Raw genomic sequence first — 13,221 nt, 5'->3', positions numbered from 1 at the left:
TCAACTCTCTGTGTCTACACCTCTTCCCTGAGCGTGGATATCTCAAGGGGTATCTTATGACTTTTGCATTCCCAGAGCCCCGCTCGCAAACATAGGATGTCCACGCTGGTCTTCAGACCCCGTGGATCCCGGCGGTAAGTGATGGAAAGGGAGGGACCGCGCGCCCAGACTTAACAGGAGTGGAGTTAGGGAAACGCGTGTCCCAAGCACCAGGACGTCACTCCCGGGGTCGCCCGGGATCCCCCTTTAACGCAGGGCTGCGTCAGACAAGAGGGTGGGATGACAGACACGTTGAATCTCACATCTAAACTCCACTAAAACGCCCTCTCGGCTCCCGGGCCTGCCGAAGCAGAGCGGAGGCGGGGACCCCGGCCACCCCGCACCCACCATAATCACCCGCCGCCTCCTTACCCAGCGTCAGCAGAACTACGAGGAGTGACACCAGTACTGACAACAACGTTGGGTCCCTCTGCTGCAGCTCCTGCCTCAAGGAGTCTAGGTAGGGCTGGAAGGTGCCCCCGGCACCGCCGGTGTCTCCCATCCGCCGGGAATCCGCGGAAGCCATGGATGAGGCGCGTGCTCTCCGGTGCCGCAAAAGCGACGTGGCCCTATGCTCTGCGCAGGCGCGAGCAGCAGAGCTTCACGGGAGTGGTAGTTCCCGCTTTCGGACCTGTGGGATGCCCGTGTGCCTGATGGGAGTTGTAGTTCGCTCCTCTACGAAGGCCGGAACCCTCATTCTTCGCCGCCTAAATGACTGTGGAAAGTACAATGAAATGAATGGCTCTCGGAATTTCCACTTAGAACTTCTAGTCGGTCTCTACGTGAGGTGAGGCTTGTGAGGAACTCAGGCATCCTATATTGAAGCGGCTTAGAATGTGGCAAGCGATAGTACAGAAGGATGTACACGGGGAGATGGGACTAAAGGCACGCATCTGAAGGATGAGTGAGCCGCTGCGGGTGCTTAAAGGGGCAAGAAAGCTCCATAAAGAAGAAAAGAAGTAGGAGCCGATGGCATGTACAGGAAACACAGTAATTTAGTCCCCTACACTGTACACCTAGGCGTGAGACTCAAATGACTGCACTAAGGGAAGCAGCCAGGAAAATCAATGCTAGATAAGTCTAGGAGCATTCAGCGGTGCTCAGGAGTTTAGTCTTAATGTAATAAGAAGTTGCAGTTGAGGGTGACATAGTTAACTGTAGATCTATGGATCCCAAGTGGTTGGACTCCTACATACTGCATGTTCAAACAAAGTAGGATTCACTCAATAAAAACAGACAATGGGGACTCTGGATCAAGAAAGGATGTTTAAAATGTGAGGGTTAAGAAAGTAAATAAATCACTTGATTATAAATTACCATCATCAATTACAAATATCAGATCTTGCCACATTCTAATTCTTTCTTATGGTCCTAACTCCTGCTCCATATCTACTTTCCAACACAAACATACCTTCCTAACTTTACCTCTGTCACTCTTGCTAAAATGGCTGTTCTAACCGACTTTTATGAATTTTGTAATTGATTATTCAGCATTAATTGCCAACAAGGTCAAACTAATGCTCAAAATTGTATTTCCTGCCATGGTCAGTTTTTCAAGGTTTTGCCTAAATCATATTGTTAACCATCCAAAGATCTTAACATCTTTCTTTCACTTCCTGCCTGACCAAAAAATGCATCCTCTTAGCTACTCCCTGCAATACTAATAATGAGGAGAGAACTCCATACATACACACTTTGCTCCTTTATAATAACCATTGGTTCTTCTTCAGAAAAATCCATGAGTGGGTATTACCCAAAGAGGGATTGCTAGGTCGTATGGTAGTTCTCTTTTGAATTCTTTAATTTTCTTTCATCCTATCATTTTTATAATGACTGTGCCAATCTTCATTTCAACCAAAAGTGTACAAGAGTTCCCATAACTGGCACTTGTTATCTTTTGACTTTTGATAATAGCCTTCTAATAGGCATGGAGTGGTATCTCATAGTGGTTTTGTTAGCATTCCCTGATCATTAATGATGCTGAGCACATTTTCATATACCTGTTGGCAATTTTTCTTCTTTGGAGAAATGTCTGTTTGGTTCTTTTGACCATTTTTTTTATTCAGACTATTTGTTTTTCTACTATTGAGTTCTATGACTTATACATTTTGGATATTAACTATCAGATACATGATTTGCAAATATATTTTCCCAGTCTACACACTGCCATTTCATTATGTTGATTGTTTTCTATACTGTGCAGAAGTATTTCTGTTTGATATAGTCCCATTTATTTATTTTTTGCTTTTTCTGTTGTTTGTTTGTTTTGTTTTGTTTTTTGTGGTGCTGGGTATTGAACCTGGGGCCTTATTCCTGCTAGGCAAGCCCTCTACCAACTGAGCTATATCCCTAGCCCTGTTTATTTTTGCTTTTGTGCCCTGAGGTTTTGGTTTGATATCCAAAAAATGATCCCTAATGCAAATGTCCAGGAGCTTATCATACATTTTAATAGATGGAAGAGGTAACTGGTCCACTATCTTTATTCTTTTCTCAGACTTTTTCTTTACTGTCTTATGTTTATTTTTTAATTTTATTGAGTTAAAAAATTGCTTGTATATTAATCAAGGGAGAATTGGCATCTTTACAATACTGAGTCTTCCTATCCAAGGTACTATTTTTTGTATTTTTTTTTACTGAGTGTGGTTTAATCACTTTTAAATGTAGTTTTCATGAGTTTAGTGATGTATTTTACTTGTTCTTATAAAACATTATTATTCTAACTCACTCTTATTTATGTAAGGGAAATTTATTTTGTATCTCAATTTTTCCTTCCGTTTTACTGAATTTTATTTTACTTTTTAATTTTATTTTTAATACATTATTATTTGTTTTATGGATTTTTTAGTATATAGTTCTCAGTAGAAATTTTGATGTTTCTTTAAATATTATATCTTATTTAGTTTTCTTATGTAATTGGATTGACCAGTAGCTCTAAAACACTGTGATCTAAGGTTGGTAGTAATTAATGTTTCTTTACCATAGGCACATGTTAGCTTTTGGTTATATGTATAAAAGACCACTGCCCAGTAACATCTGCCTATCCTGTTTTAGTAATTAAGGATGGTGAAAGGGTACCGAATTATTGCTATCTATCCCAGCTGGCGACCTATGCTGGGTTCACAAATCTGACTACTCCAATAACTTAAGAAAATGGCAAAGAAAGCACAAAAACACACAGAAGTACCTTTTCAATAATCCAGGACAGCTCTCTGACCTTAGGGGTCCATGGAAAAAGAGAGAGAACCCCTGGAATTCTTTATTCTTATACAGGGGACACACAAGGGGAGATTCCATTGAACATTCTATCCCAAGAAGGGCAAAGGGGTAGGATTACAAAGGAACAGGTGAGTGTAACTCAACTCCACTGGGTGACACCTACTCCTGGAGTCTCCTCTTTATCTGAGCATAAAGCCCAGGTTATTGTGGGACACAATAATTGTTCAGTATCTCTTGCTCAGGACTTAAGGGTGTGTATTTCCAGAGCGACTCCTGACACTAAATGTTGTTGTACTAGCCCAACTGCCTAAGAGTTCTGTTAGTCTATCAAAATTAGGTGTATTGACCTGTTACAACGAGACGGACCACATCCCAACAAAGGACAAGTTGAAATTATAGGATCTGGGGTGACGGTGGACTCTAGGTGACTTTTCAATAGGCTGAGGGTTGATAGGTTCAGAGAGAATCAAGGCTGGTATTAAAAAGGTTCACACCAGGTCTGGACTGCAAAGCACACCCAGAGTCCTGATTCCTGGAATTAAGAGAGGTGTGAAAGATTTTGTGCAAAAACCCCTTATCTGCAGTTCTGCATCTGAATGGAAAGTGAGGCTGTGGTAGGAGTTGGTAAAAGGGGCAAGTGGAAAGTTATTTAGAGGTCAGAATCAACATAGACTTTGGATGTGGAATGGAGGAAAATGGTGAATGAGACTTGATACCTCTGTCTGCAGCATGAATGACTGAGTAAATGACAGTGTCTTCAGCCAATGTGAAATATACTAACAATAGTTAGTTTAGGGAAGCAACAGAAGGGAGAAGGACAGATGATTCTCTTGTTTTTTGTTTTTGTTTTGTTTTATTTGTAATGCTGGGAATCAAACCTAGGACTTCACACATGTTGGGCAAGCCTTCTATCACTGGGTTACATCTCTAGCCCAGATTTTTATTTGTTGGGTTTCTGATCACCGTAGGACTCTACAATATAGATCCACTGGTAATAGGTGGAATCAGTGAGTTGGGGGACACTGGAGGCTGGGGTTACATGACCCAATATGGGTGCCCAAGAGTCATTAGCATTGCTTGAAGGAAGGCCTGGAAAGTGAGAGGCACACTGGATCTAGAGAAGAACTCCAGGAAGATTTCCCCCAAATTCCAAGATAAATAGGATGAGCCTACAGTAAGACCACAAATGAACAGAGAGGTAGGAATCAAAGCAGAGGAGAGAGGTCATGTCCAAGAAGCTAAGGGAAAGAGTCCCAAGGAGGAGGGTCTGGTCAACTGTATCATGTGCAGGAAACAGGTTCAAGAATGAAATGACTGAGTTGGTTTAACAGTGAGAAGGTGGTGCTGACTTTCACCAGAGTAGCTTCAGGTAAGTGGGTGGAGCCAAAGAAGAGTTTCTGTGTGTTCATTCAATAATAATAAAGGAAAAATGAGCCTCCCTCTTAGAGGAAGCTGGATGAGAAGGGAAGGAGAAGGCAGAAACTGCCCAAGGGATGATTTTTAGCCAAAGATGTTTCAGAATCAAGTTAGAATCAGAACCTTGGCTATGTCAGATAGGATGCATTCAAAATATAAAAATAAATCCAGGCATATGGCACATGCCTATAATCCCAGCAGCTCAGAAGACAGAGGCAGGAGGATCTCAAGTTCAAAGCGAGCAACAGCAAGGCTCTAAGACCTTTTCTCTAAATAAAATACAAAAAAGGGCTGGGGATGTGGCTCAGTGGTTGAGTGCCCCTGAGTTCAATCCCTGGTGCCTAAAAAAATAAGTAAAGTCCTCTATACTCGTTTCTATACTCACTGAACACTTGATCTTTGTAACTCACTCCCTATCCTTCCTGCCCTTCCCTGGTAACACATATGTGCACATACATAGGAGCACATACATTTGATTCTATTATAATGAACACACAGACCCTTTTAGAAAATGTTCCTTCATGCGGTGGACTCAAGAGGTATGGTTATGGCACCACACAGAATTGCAGGGAAAATCTAGATGGGACTTGAGCTCAGAAGGAAGGGTTCAGCTGCACACATAGATAGATAAAGAAATCCTTCAGGTGGAAACATTTGTAAAAAAAAAAATGAAATTGTTGAAATATAAAATCAACAATAGTCTTTATTTTGTGACCTATGCATGTGACAACAGAACTGTGAAGACAAACACGGTTGACACAAGCCCCTCAAGCTAGCGAGATCAGGGGAAGACCACGGGTCACCTGAGCTCCTGTCTCCATCTGAGGAGCAGCCCCACCTCTTGGATTTTAATATTTGTGGAAAGTGCAGGCTTCCAGGAGTCCTGTGGAGCAGAGCAGAGAGATAGGAAATTCAGAATGTACTTATATTTCTTTATGAACCATTGAGTGAATAGACAGTTAAGTATAGCACAGAGGCAGGTACTCAGACTGGTTGCCCTGCTCTTCTTGTGACATACTGGATCATTCCCCCAGTGCCCTTCCCCACTTGCCTGCACAGCACCTATGCCTCCCTCAGGGAAGGCACCACACCAAAGCTGCAAAGGCTTTAACATGGTTTCCCTGCTGTATAGCATCCTCCTACCTTGTTTCTTATGGGTAGGGCTTACACACCTGAGTTCATGTGGGTGGGTCACCCTGGAAGTCTGCCCTCTGCCTGACCTCTTTAAGCAGATAAGGAACTTACATAGCAAGAAGCATCTGCCAATTTTTGTGCTTGGGACTAGGGATGGAGGCAGAATACAAAGCCAGACAACCTCCCTTTACAGGACACAGGTTAAGTAAATGTTAACCTGATTTTTGTAACCATGGCCCTGGATGACCACGTTGCTTACATTAGAATTATATGGGCCAATTTTTAAAGCGTAGTCATCCTGAAATAGCACAGACTTGCTGAATCAGTATTTTTTTAGGGCCTGGAAATACACATTTTTCATCAGGACCAAGATTCACTTATTCACTTTCTATAGTTGAAGAATAACTACCCTATACCACATCTTGTCCCCCCCCCAATCTTCCAAATGCCTTCAAGTGATTGGGTTATTCCACAGATAGTTACACTGCAGAGGTGTGTTTTATTCTATCACAGTTCCTAGAACCTGTTCCAGATGAGTGGTATGTTTGGCAACTTTGTATTACCAGAACTTATCTCTAGAGCCTTACTGTCTAAAAGTACTTTCTGCAATGATGTTCTCTTTCCTGACCAATAGGGAGTCACTTGTGGCTACCAAGCAATTAAAATGTGGTTGGGTAAGATTAAGGAAATAATTTTTTAATTTAATTCAGTTTGGAGCTTGGGATGTAGCTCAGTGGTAGACTGCTTGCCTAGAATGCACGAGGCCTTGAGTTCAATCCTCACTACTGTCAAAAAGAAAAGGGGGAGCCTAATTTAATTCAATATTAATTAATTTAAATTTAAATAGCCACATCTTGATACTGGCTACCATACCAGTCAATTCTAATAAAAAGTTTACTGAAGAGCAATGACATGTGCTCATACCCATAAACCTCCTCATTTTCTTAGAAGTAAGATGTCCAATAAGTTCACTATCTTAGTATCCTGGGCCTCTGTCCCCCTTACTACCTCCTCATACAGGCTGACCTATCATACGTTCTGGGCTTAGATTAGATTGTTCTCTTACTGTTTCATTTTTCCCATGGGACACATCCTGAGGGCCAGACTCCACTTCTCCTTTGCATCCACCACCCCAGGACCCACAACTGTGCTTTATTTGCAATTTTCTCATGCTATTCCTCCTACTCACGTGAGGTGGAGCATTTTCTCAGGTTTCCAACAGCTGTGACATACTCAGCCCCTAAGTACTTTTCATATGTGGTATCATCTGGAAGTTTGACCAAACATTTTGTGTCATCCCTGAACAGGAGGTCCTTGGTTTCCGATGAAAACAAACAGAACTTTTTCGAGCAGTCCGATACATGACTTCCATACTTATCCTGTCAAAAGACAGAAAATAACGTGAGGACCTGTGGCCCTGAGCAGCTGGGAACATGCATCAGAGGAGGTTCAAAGCTCTGAATCAGTCCTAGCAACAAAGGGAAGCTACAGATATGCCTCAGGAATTTCCACCTCCCTCATCCACCATTTATCCACTTGAAGTCCCAATTCCAGGATTTTATGCAAGTCCTCTGTAAGGGGCCTTGTCTAGCTTCTTCTGAGATGTCCCTCCTTCCACCCACCCACTCTTGCCTTCTCTGGTCTCTTCCCCTGCTTCATTGCCCAAGTCCCTTGGGGGCTGCTTATGGGAAATGAGAGGACAATAACATGTTCTTCAATGCCCAAGAAGTTGTTCAATATGACCCCTCCTAGAGGAGTAGTAGAGGTCATTGTTCAAAGTTCATGTTTGATTGCATTTCTAGTCTTATCTGGGGGCCAGCCACTTAACTTCTCCAGTCCTTCTAAGGCTATAAGTAAAATGATGACTATAAAAAGTTTAGAATTCCGTATAGCACCTAGGGGATGGTCATTACATACTCATTATTGTTTTCATGCACTTCTGAACATCAGGACTTCTCAAGATATGCTACTTTAATTTTCTTGAAAAAAGTTCTGGAGACTCATCACCTAAGAGGAAGGTGATGTTTACTTATAGAGGGGTCTTCAGGATTAGAACACTCAAGCAGCCCCTCTCTTCTCTGAGAATGGCCCTGACATGGTTTTCCTCCCCATAGGGAAGGCTTGCTAAGCATAGAGGTCCTGTGCTCTTCACACTATCGAGTATCATGCCCAGTCTGCCTAAACAAGAGCAATAGAAATCTATTCTTCAAGACTTGAAGAGTCTTGCTAGGAAACAGGATCAATCTTCTTCACTTTTATAAAGGACAGATGTGGGGAAAAGAAGGGTACCCTGAGCAAGGCTAAGAGGAGCGGGAAGGCATATTCATGGTCCTGAGGACACAAGGATCAGACAGGGACTTATTTCCAGTGATCGAGAGACAGAAGTGCCAGTCCTGAGAGGTCCAGTTGTATAACTGCTTAGCTAGCATGTTTGGAGCACTTCCCATGGATCACACATTTTCCTAAACCCTTTGGATCTAACCGTTAATCCTCATATTAACTGAGAAGCAGGCATAAGTATTGCTATTCCTGTTTTACAATGAAGAAACTGAGGCATAGAGAGGTTAAACCATATAACTAAGATGGCACAGCCAGGAAGCTACCAAACTGAGATTCTGGTCCATAATCCATGGCCTCTCAATAGAAGGCTTGAGCCAGGGTTGTACTTAGCTATGAACTCCCACAAACAATCTGTAACTATGTAGGAATTAAGGGCAGGAGACTCTGGCTGGTTCATACCACTTGTTCACTTAACACCCCGTGGACACATGCTGCCTTATCTTTCCGTGAGACTACAGCATGATTCGGGGCTCGGGCCAGGTGGCAGTTCATAGCTTCAGACACAGGCTTCCTGGTACCATCAGGGCACAGCAACTCAAAGTCTTTCTCCTTCAGATTCTTAGCCCACTCCTCAGGGTTCGCTCCTGGATAGAGAAAGAAAGTGGATCAGCCTGAGCTGATGGCCTTGGTCACTGGGAGGATGTTACTGACCACTGGGGTGGGGAGGATCTGGACCCTCTGGCCAGCAGAAATGCACATGCTGGGTTTACAGCAATGTGGAGAGGAAGGGACACTCAACTTGGTCTACAAGGTGATACTCGGCTCACACCAGGACCTACTTATGACTACCCTCTTCTGATCTTCCCTCCCCAGCCAGGTGAGAAAGATGTGGTTCCAAAAAAAAAAAAAAATCTTCATTTTTATTAAATTCCAAAGCCTTCAATATTTCTTGCTCTAGCATAAGAAGAACATGTTGTTCTGAGCCAGGTTTAGCAAGATCTGTGCTATAAATGGCATCTCCAAACAGAAACTCTTCCCCAGGGGACACTTCTGCAATCTGCACCAGCATTTTCCATCTGACTCCCCTGTAACTTGTTCTAATTCACACATGCGTATGTGGTGCAGGTCCTGGCTTATCTCAGCCTCTTGCCTCAATCTTTCCTGTACTCTCTTTGAAACACACACACACACACACACACACACACACACACCCCATTCTCAAGGTTTCAGCTTCTTCTCCTGAGGTAATTCTCAAATGTGTTTTACCAACTTTTATTTCTCTTCCATAATATGGGATTGCAACCTTTTTAAATTTCACTCATTTTCATTTAATTTTCTTTGTTTCGTTGAGCAAGTAATACAAGAGATCATGCTCATATGTTTTGGAATATATATACTGTAGCTCTAATCCTTTATATCACTTTGTTTCAATCCAATACTTGTTATATGTCTTTACCTCTACTGTGTCTATAAGATGTTACATATTTATAATTTTTCATTGCATTAGATCTTGTCAAATATAAGCCACTGACAGCTGGTAGCTTCATCTGTGTCAGCATATGTTAATCAATTTCATTATTTTTAACTACCATATCCTAGTCCTTAGTATGGACGTAGCATAGTAGTAGTTTTCTTTTTTTATACTGGGGATTGAACCTAGGGGTAGTTAACCACTAAGCCACATCCCCAGCCCTTTTTATATTTTATTTAGAGTCAGGGTCTCGCTATGTTGGTGAGGATGGCTTTGAATTCACTATCTTCCTGCCTCAGCCTCCGGAGTTGCTGGGATTACAGGCATGCTCCCCTGCACCTGCTGAGTTTACAGCAATGTGGAGAGGAAGGAAAGGTAATTTTAAAAACTATTCCTTTATTAATGGACATTTAGGGTGTTTATTATTTATTTTTTTGCCACTACAGTTGGGTTAAAATGAGTAATATTGTTTGATTGTACTTTGGAAATAGAATAGCTAGTTCAAAGGATTTGTGCATTTTTATGTTAGTTGAATGAACCAAATGCCCTCCTCACCACAACCCTAAGATACACAAACACCTTTGAGCACTTGCTAACACTTCTCCTTCCCTTTCTTGCCTATTGGTCAAAATTCACATCTTTCAAATAGAATCCATCAGCTTTCCATCCAAATCTGTTCTGTTCTATTTGGAAATTCAAGTATTTATTGAGTAATACTATATAGTCTCAGCCCTTTGCAAGGAACGTCTTTGGAGCTAAGAAAATAACACACATACCAAAGGCAAATAATCCAGAGTGAAGTGTCTACTAAATTTTGTGGAGCACACTCTAAATGCTGTGCAAATTCAGAACCAGGGCTTCAAAAGCAGATCGATTAGGGAAGCTAGTTGGAGGAGGCAAGGTTTTAGGTGTGTTTTGTATAATGCATAGGATGAGAGGTGGAGAAAGGATCCTTCTATGTGGAAGGAAAGGATAACACAGGGAAGACTCAGGAACAAGTGTGTGCCTGGTGATTCTGGAACAGAATCTTGGGCAGTGTGGCCAAACAGATGAGATGGCCAAGCTCTAAAGGGCAGTGAGTGAGGTGCTCAGCATGAGTCTGGTGAAGACTTGTTTTATTTCTAGAAAGATCAAAGTAAGAATGTCTGTAAGAATTTGTAGAATGCTATATGGTGTCTGGAAGAAAATTTTGAAACATTTATAATTCCACAGCATATTCCTTCAAAATGATTACATTTCATCTAGTATTTTTACTACACATGATTGCAACATATACACACATATATACATAAAATCAAGAGCCCATGTGGTTTTGTGTCTTGCTTCTTCTATACCATAACCTACCACAGCACATTTTTTGAGAGATAATATAAGACTGACTGACAGGCTCAATCTGGTTGTGATTGGCAGGAAGTATAACAAGATTCTCTATAGGGATAGAGACTATGAGAAGAGAAGGGAACTCTGAGAGAAGGACAAGGAATTTGGATTTATGCAAGTTGAGCCTACATGGCTGGGGTACTCTGCCTGAAAATGAAACCTTGTGAAATAGAGATACTGGGCTTTTCTGTCTTTCCTATTCCTTCTACATTTGTTAATTAGCATTCTATGATGAGGAAGAGCTTTCCCTCCTTTGTCTCAGCAGTTTCAATTCATGGATTCCTACCTCATTCTGTGTGTTACTATCCTCTTCTGCTATTATTATTTATTAGAATGTTCAAAATTCCCGGATTTGGTGGTGGGAGGTCTTTCCAATTGTCTCCTGAAGTTTTGATTCATGTCATCACTTTTTTTTTTTTTTGAGAGAAAGAGATATGCATCTGTCATTTTTGAGTCCTTCCAAGGAATTCTGGTTCCTTTTTGCAGAGAATAGAATTTAGAAGCCAATATCTTGATGCTCATTGCTACTGGTATGTGATTATTTCTAGGCCTTCTCAGTGCATGGAGCAGAAAAATATAAAAAAAAATATAGCTATCATGGGCATTATTGGAATGATTGACAAGTCCTAAATATGTACTATGTGGGATGAAATCCACGTAATGTAAAATTTCTGATCCTGATAACTGTACTATAGATATCTAAGAGAATGCCTTGTTCTTGGAAAATAGGCACTAAGGTATTTAGAGAAAAGGAGAGCCAGGCCTGAAGCTGTGGACAGGGAGGATTTAGGGCCATTGGGAACACTATGGGCTTTATTATTGTGCTATCCAGATGAATGCTTCTCTCTTCACTGAAGACCCAGGTTGAGCATTAAAGCTTTGCAACCTGTCAGTGTCTGTGATACTTCTCTAAAGTCATCCCTGCATATCATTTTTTTTCTAGTGATCCAGATTTTATGGGGACACAAAAGTATGTGCACTTACCATCAGTATTTTGCTTAACAGTCTGGTCTTTCACAAAGGCCACATCTCCCTTCTCAACCAGACACCTGCAGAGGTCCAGACAAGGGGAGAGAGAAGAGAGGTGATCAGACCGACCCATGTCACTCACATTATAGATCCAGGATAGCCAGCTGATACCAGCAATGGTAACTTCTTCTCTGTCGCTAAGCAACATAAGGAATGAAAAACCAAAAGGCTCTAAATTGCTGTACAATGATATAACTTTGGGTCCATCAACTAAGCATGAGTTTTTAGTACAGTTTCTTCAACAGATTGCATCTTTTTTCTAATTTCTACACAAGGAAGAGAGAACTGGTTTTCCAGAGAGGTAATGTCTCCCCAGTATATGAAATGTGAGCAAAAAAACTCCATTACTTCAGATTTTGGAAGATGTAAATGCTGATACTACATTTGTGAGAAACTGAAACCATTAGAAATTTCAATCTGGGATACCCTTCACCCCTTCCAAAAAATTAATATTCAGGGATCAATTTGGACATTTTTTGGACATTTTGTTTTCATTTATTTGAAAAATACAGAGAATGTGGCAAAACCTGGTATGAAGGCACTCAATTCGACTAAATCTCAATCCACATAGCCCTGGGCAAGGTATTGGAGGTTGTGAACCACAAGTCTGAGGTTCTAAGCTTCTTTTCCCCAAGAAGCTTCTAAGTCCTCAAAAACAAACTAACAAAATTAACTCTGCATGAGTGTGGATATGTTATTGCTTTTTACTGCAATTCTCTGAAAATGCACAGCACATGACAAACTAGTGTGTGCTCCAGCATCTGCACAAGGCCCTACTCAAAAGATACAGATGGATCAGATTCCTATATGATAGGCCTAGTGCTGCTCTCCAGCTTCCTTGACCCTATTTCCTCAGGGAAATAACCTGATTCTTCCTGCAGCTGTTTAAGAGTTTGGGGGATAACTAGCTGAAAAAATGGGCATCTGCTGTGCCCTGTATTAATTGCATTTCATTTTCTTTTGTGTTCAGAATCTGTCAGTTTGATATGTTTTATGTCATAACTTAATGTTTTATAAGCTATTTCTGGAACAAAGAAGCCTTCAAGGCACATTATGTAAGCAAAGTTTGAGCCATTTCTCCTGACCTATAATTCTCAAACATTACCATCAGAAAAAGATAAGGTAATTGTCAAAGGGGTACTATACTTTAAGTCCCCCCAAACTCTTAAGTCCCCATAAAAACAATGCACTCCATTTTGTACAATTAGAAATGTGAATAATTGGAGTATGAATAGAACTTGCTGTTAACTTACATA

General features: G+C 41.3%; 1 protein-coding gene across 1 annotated transcript in view; it reads right to left on the bottom strand.

Annotated features, from left to right (window-relative positions):
* Positions 1 to 13,221, bottom strand: part of LOC113179327 (serotransferrin-like) — a 49,327-nt gene that overhangs the window by 14,623 nt on the left and 21,483 nt on the right. The window contains 5 exon segments of the mRNA XM_026383893.2: positions 412 to 579; positions 582 to 670; positions 6,991 to 7,184; positions 8,545 to 8,729; positions 11,921 to 11,985. Coding sequence (XP_026239678.2) covers positions 412 to 579; positions 582 to 670; positions 6,991 to 7,184; positions 8,545 to 8,729; positions 11,921 to 11,985 — 701 coding nt within the window.

The sequence above is a fragment of the Urocitellus parryii genome, chromosome 2, assembly GCF_045843805.1.
Source record: "Urocitellus parryii isolate mUroPar1 chromosome 2, mUroPar1.hap1, whole genome shotgun sequence".
NCBI classification, from domain to species: Eukaryota; Metazoa; Chordata; class Mammalia; order Rodentia; family Sciuridae; genus Urocitellus; species Urocitellus parryii.
Note: the sequence above shows the minus strand (reverse complement) of the source record. Positions and strands in the feature narration are given on the sequence as shown.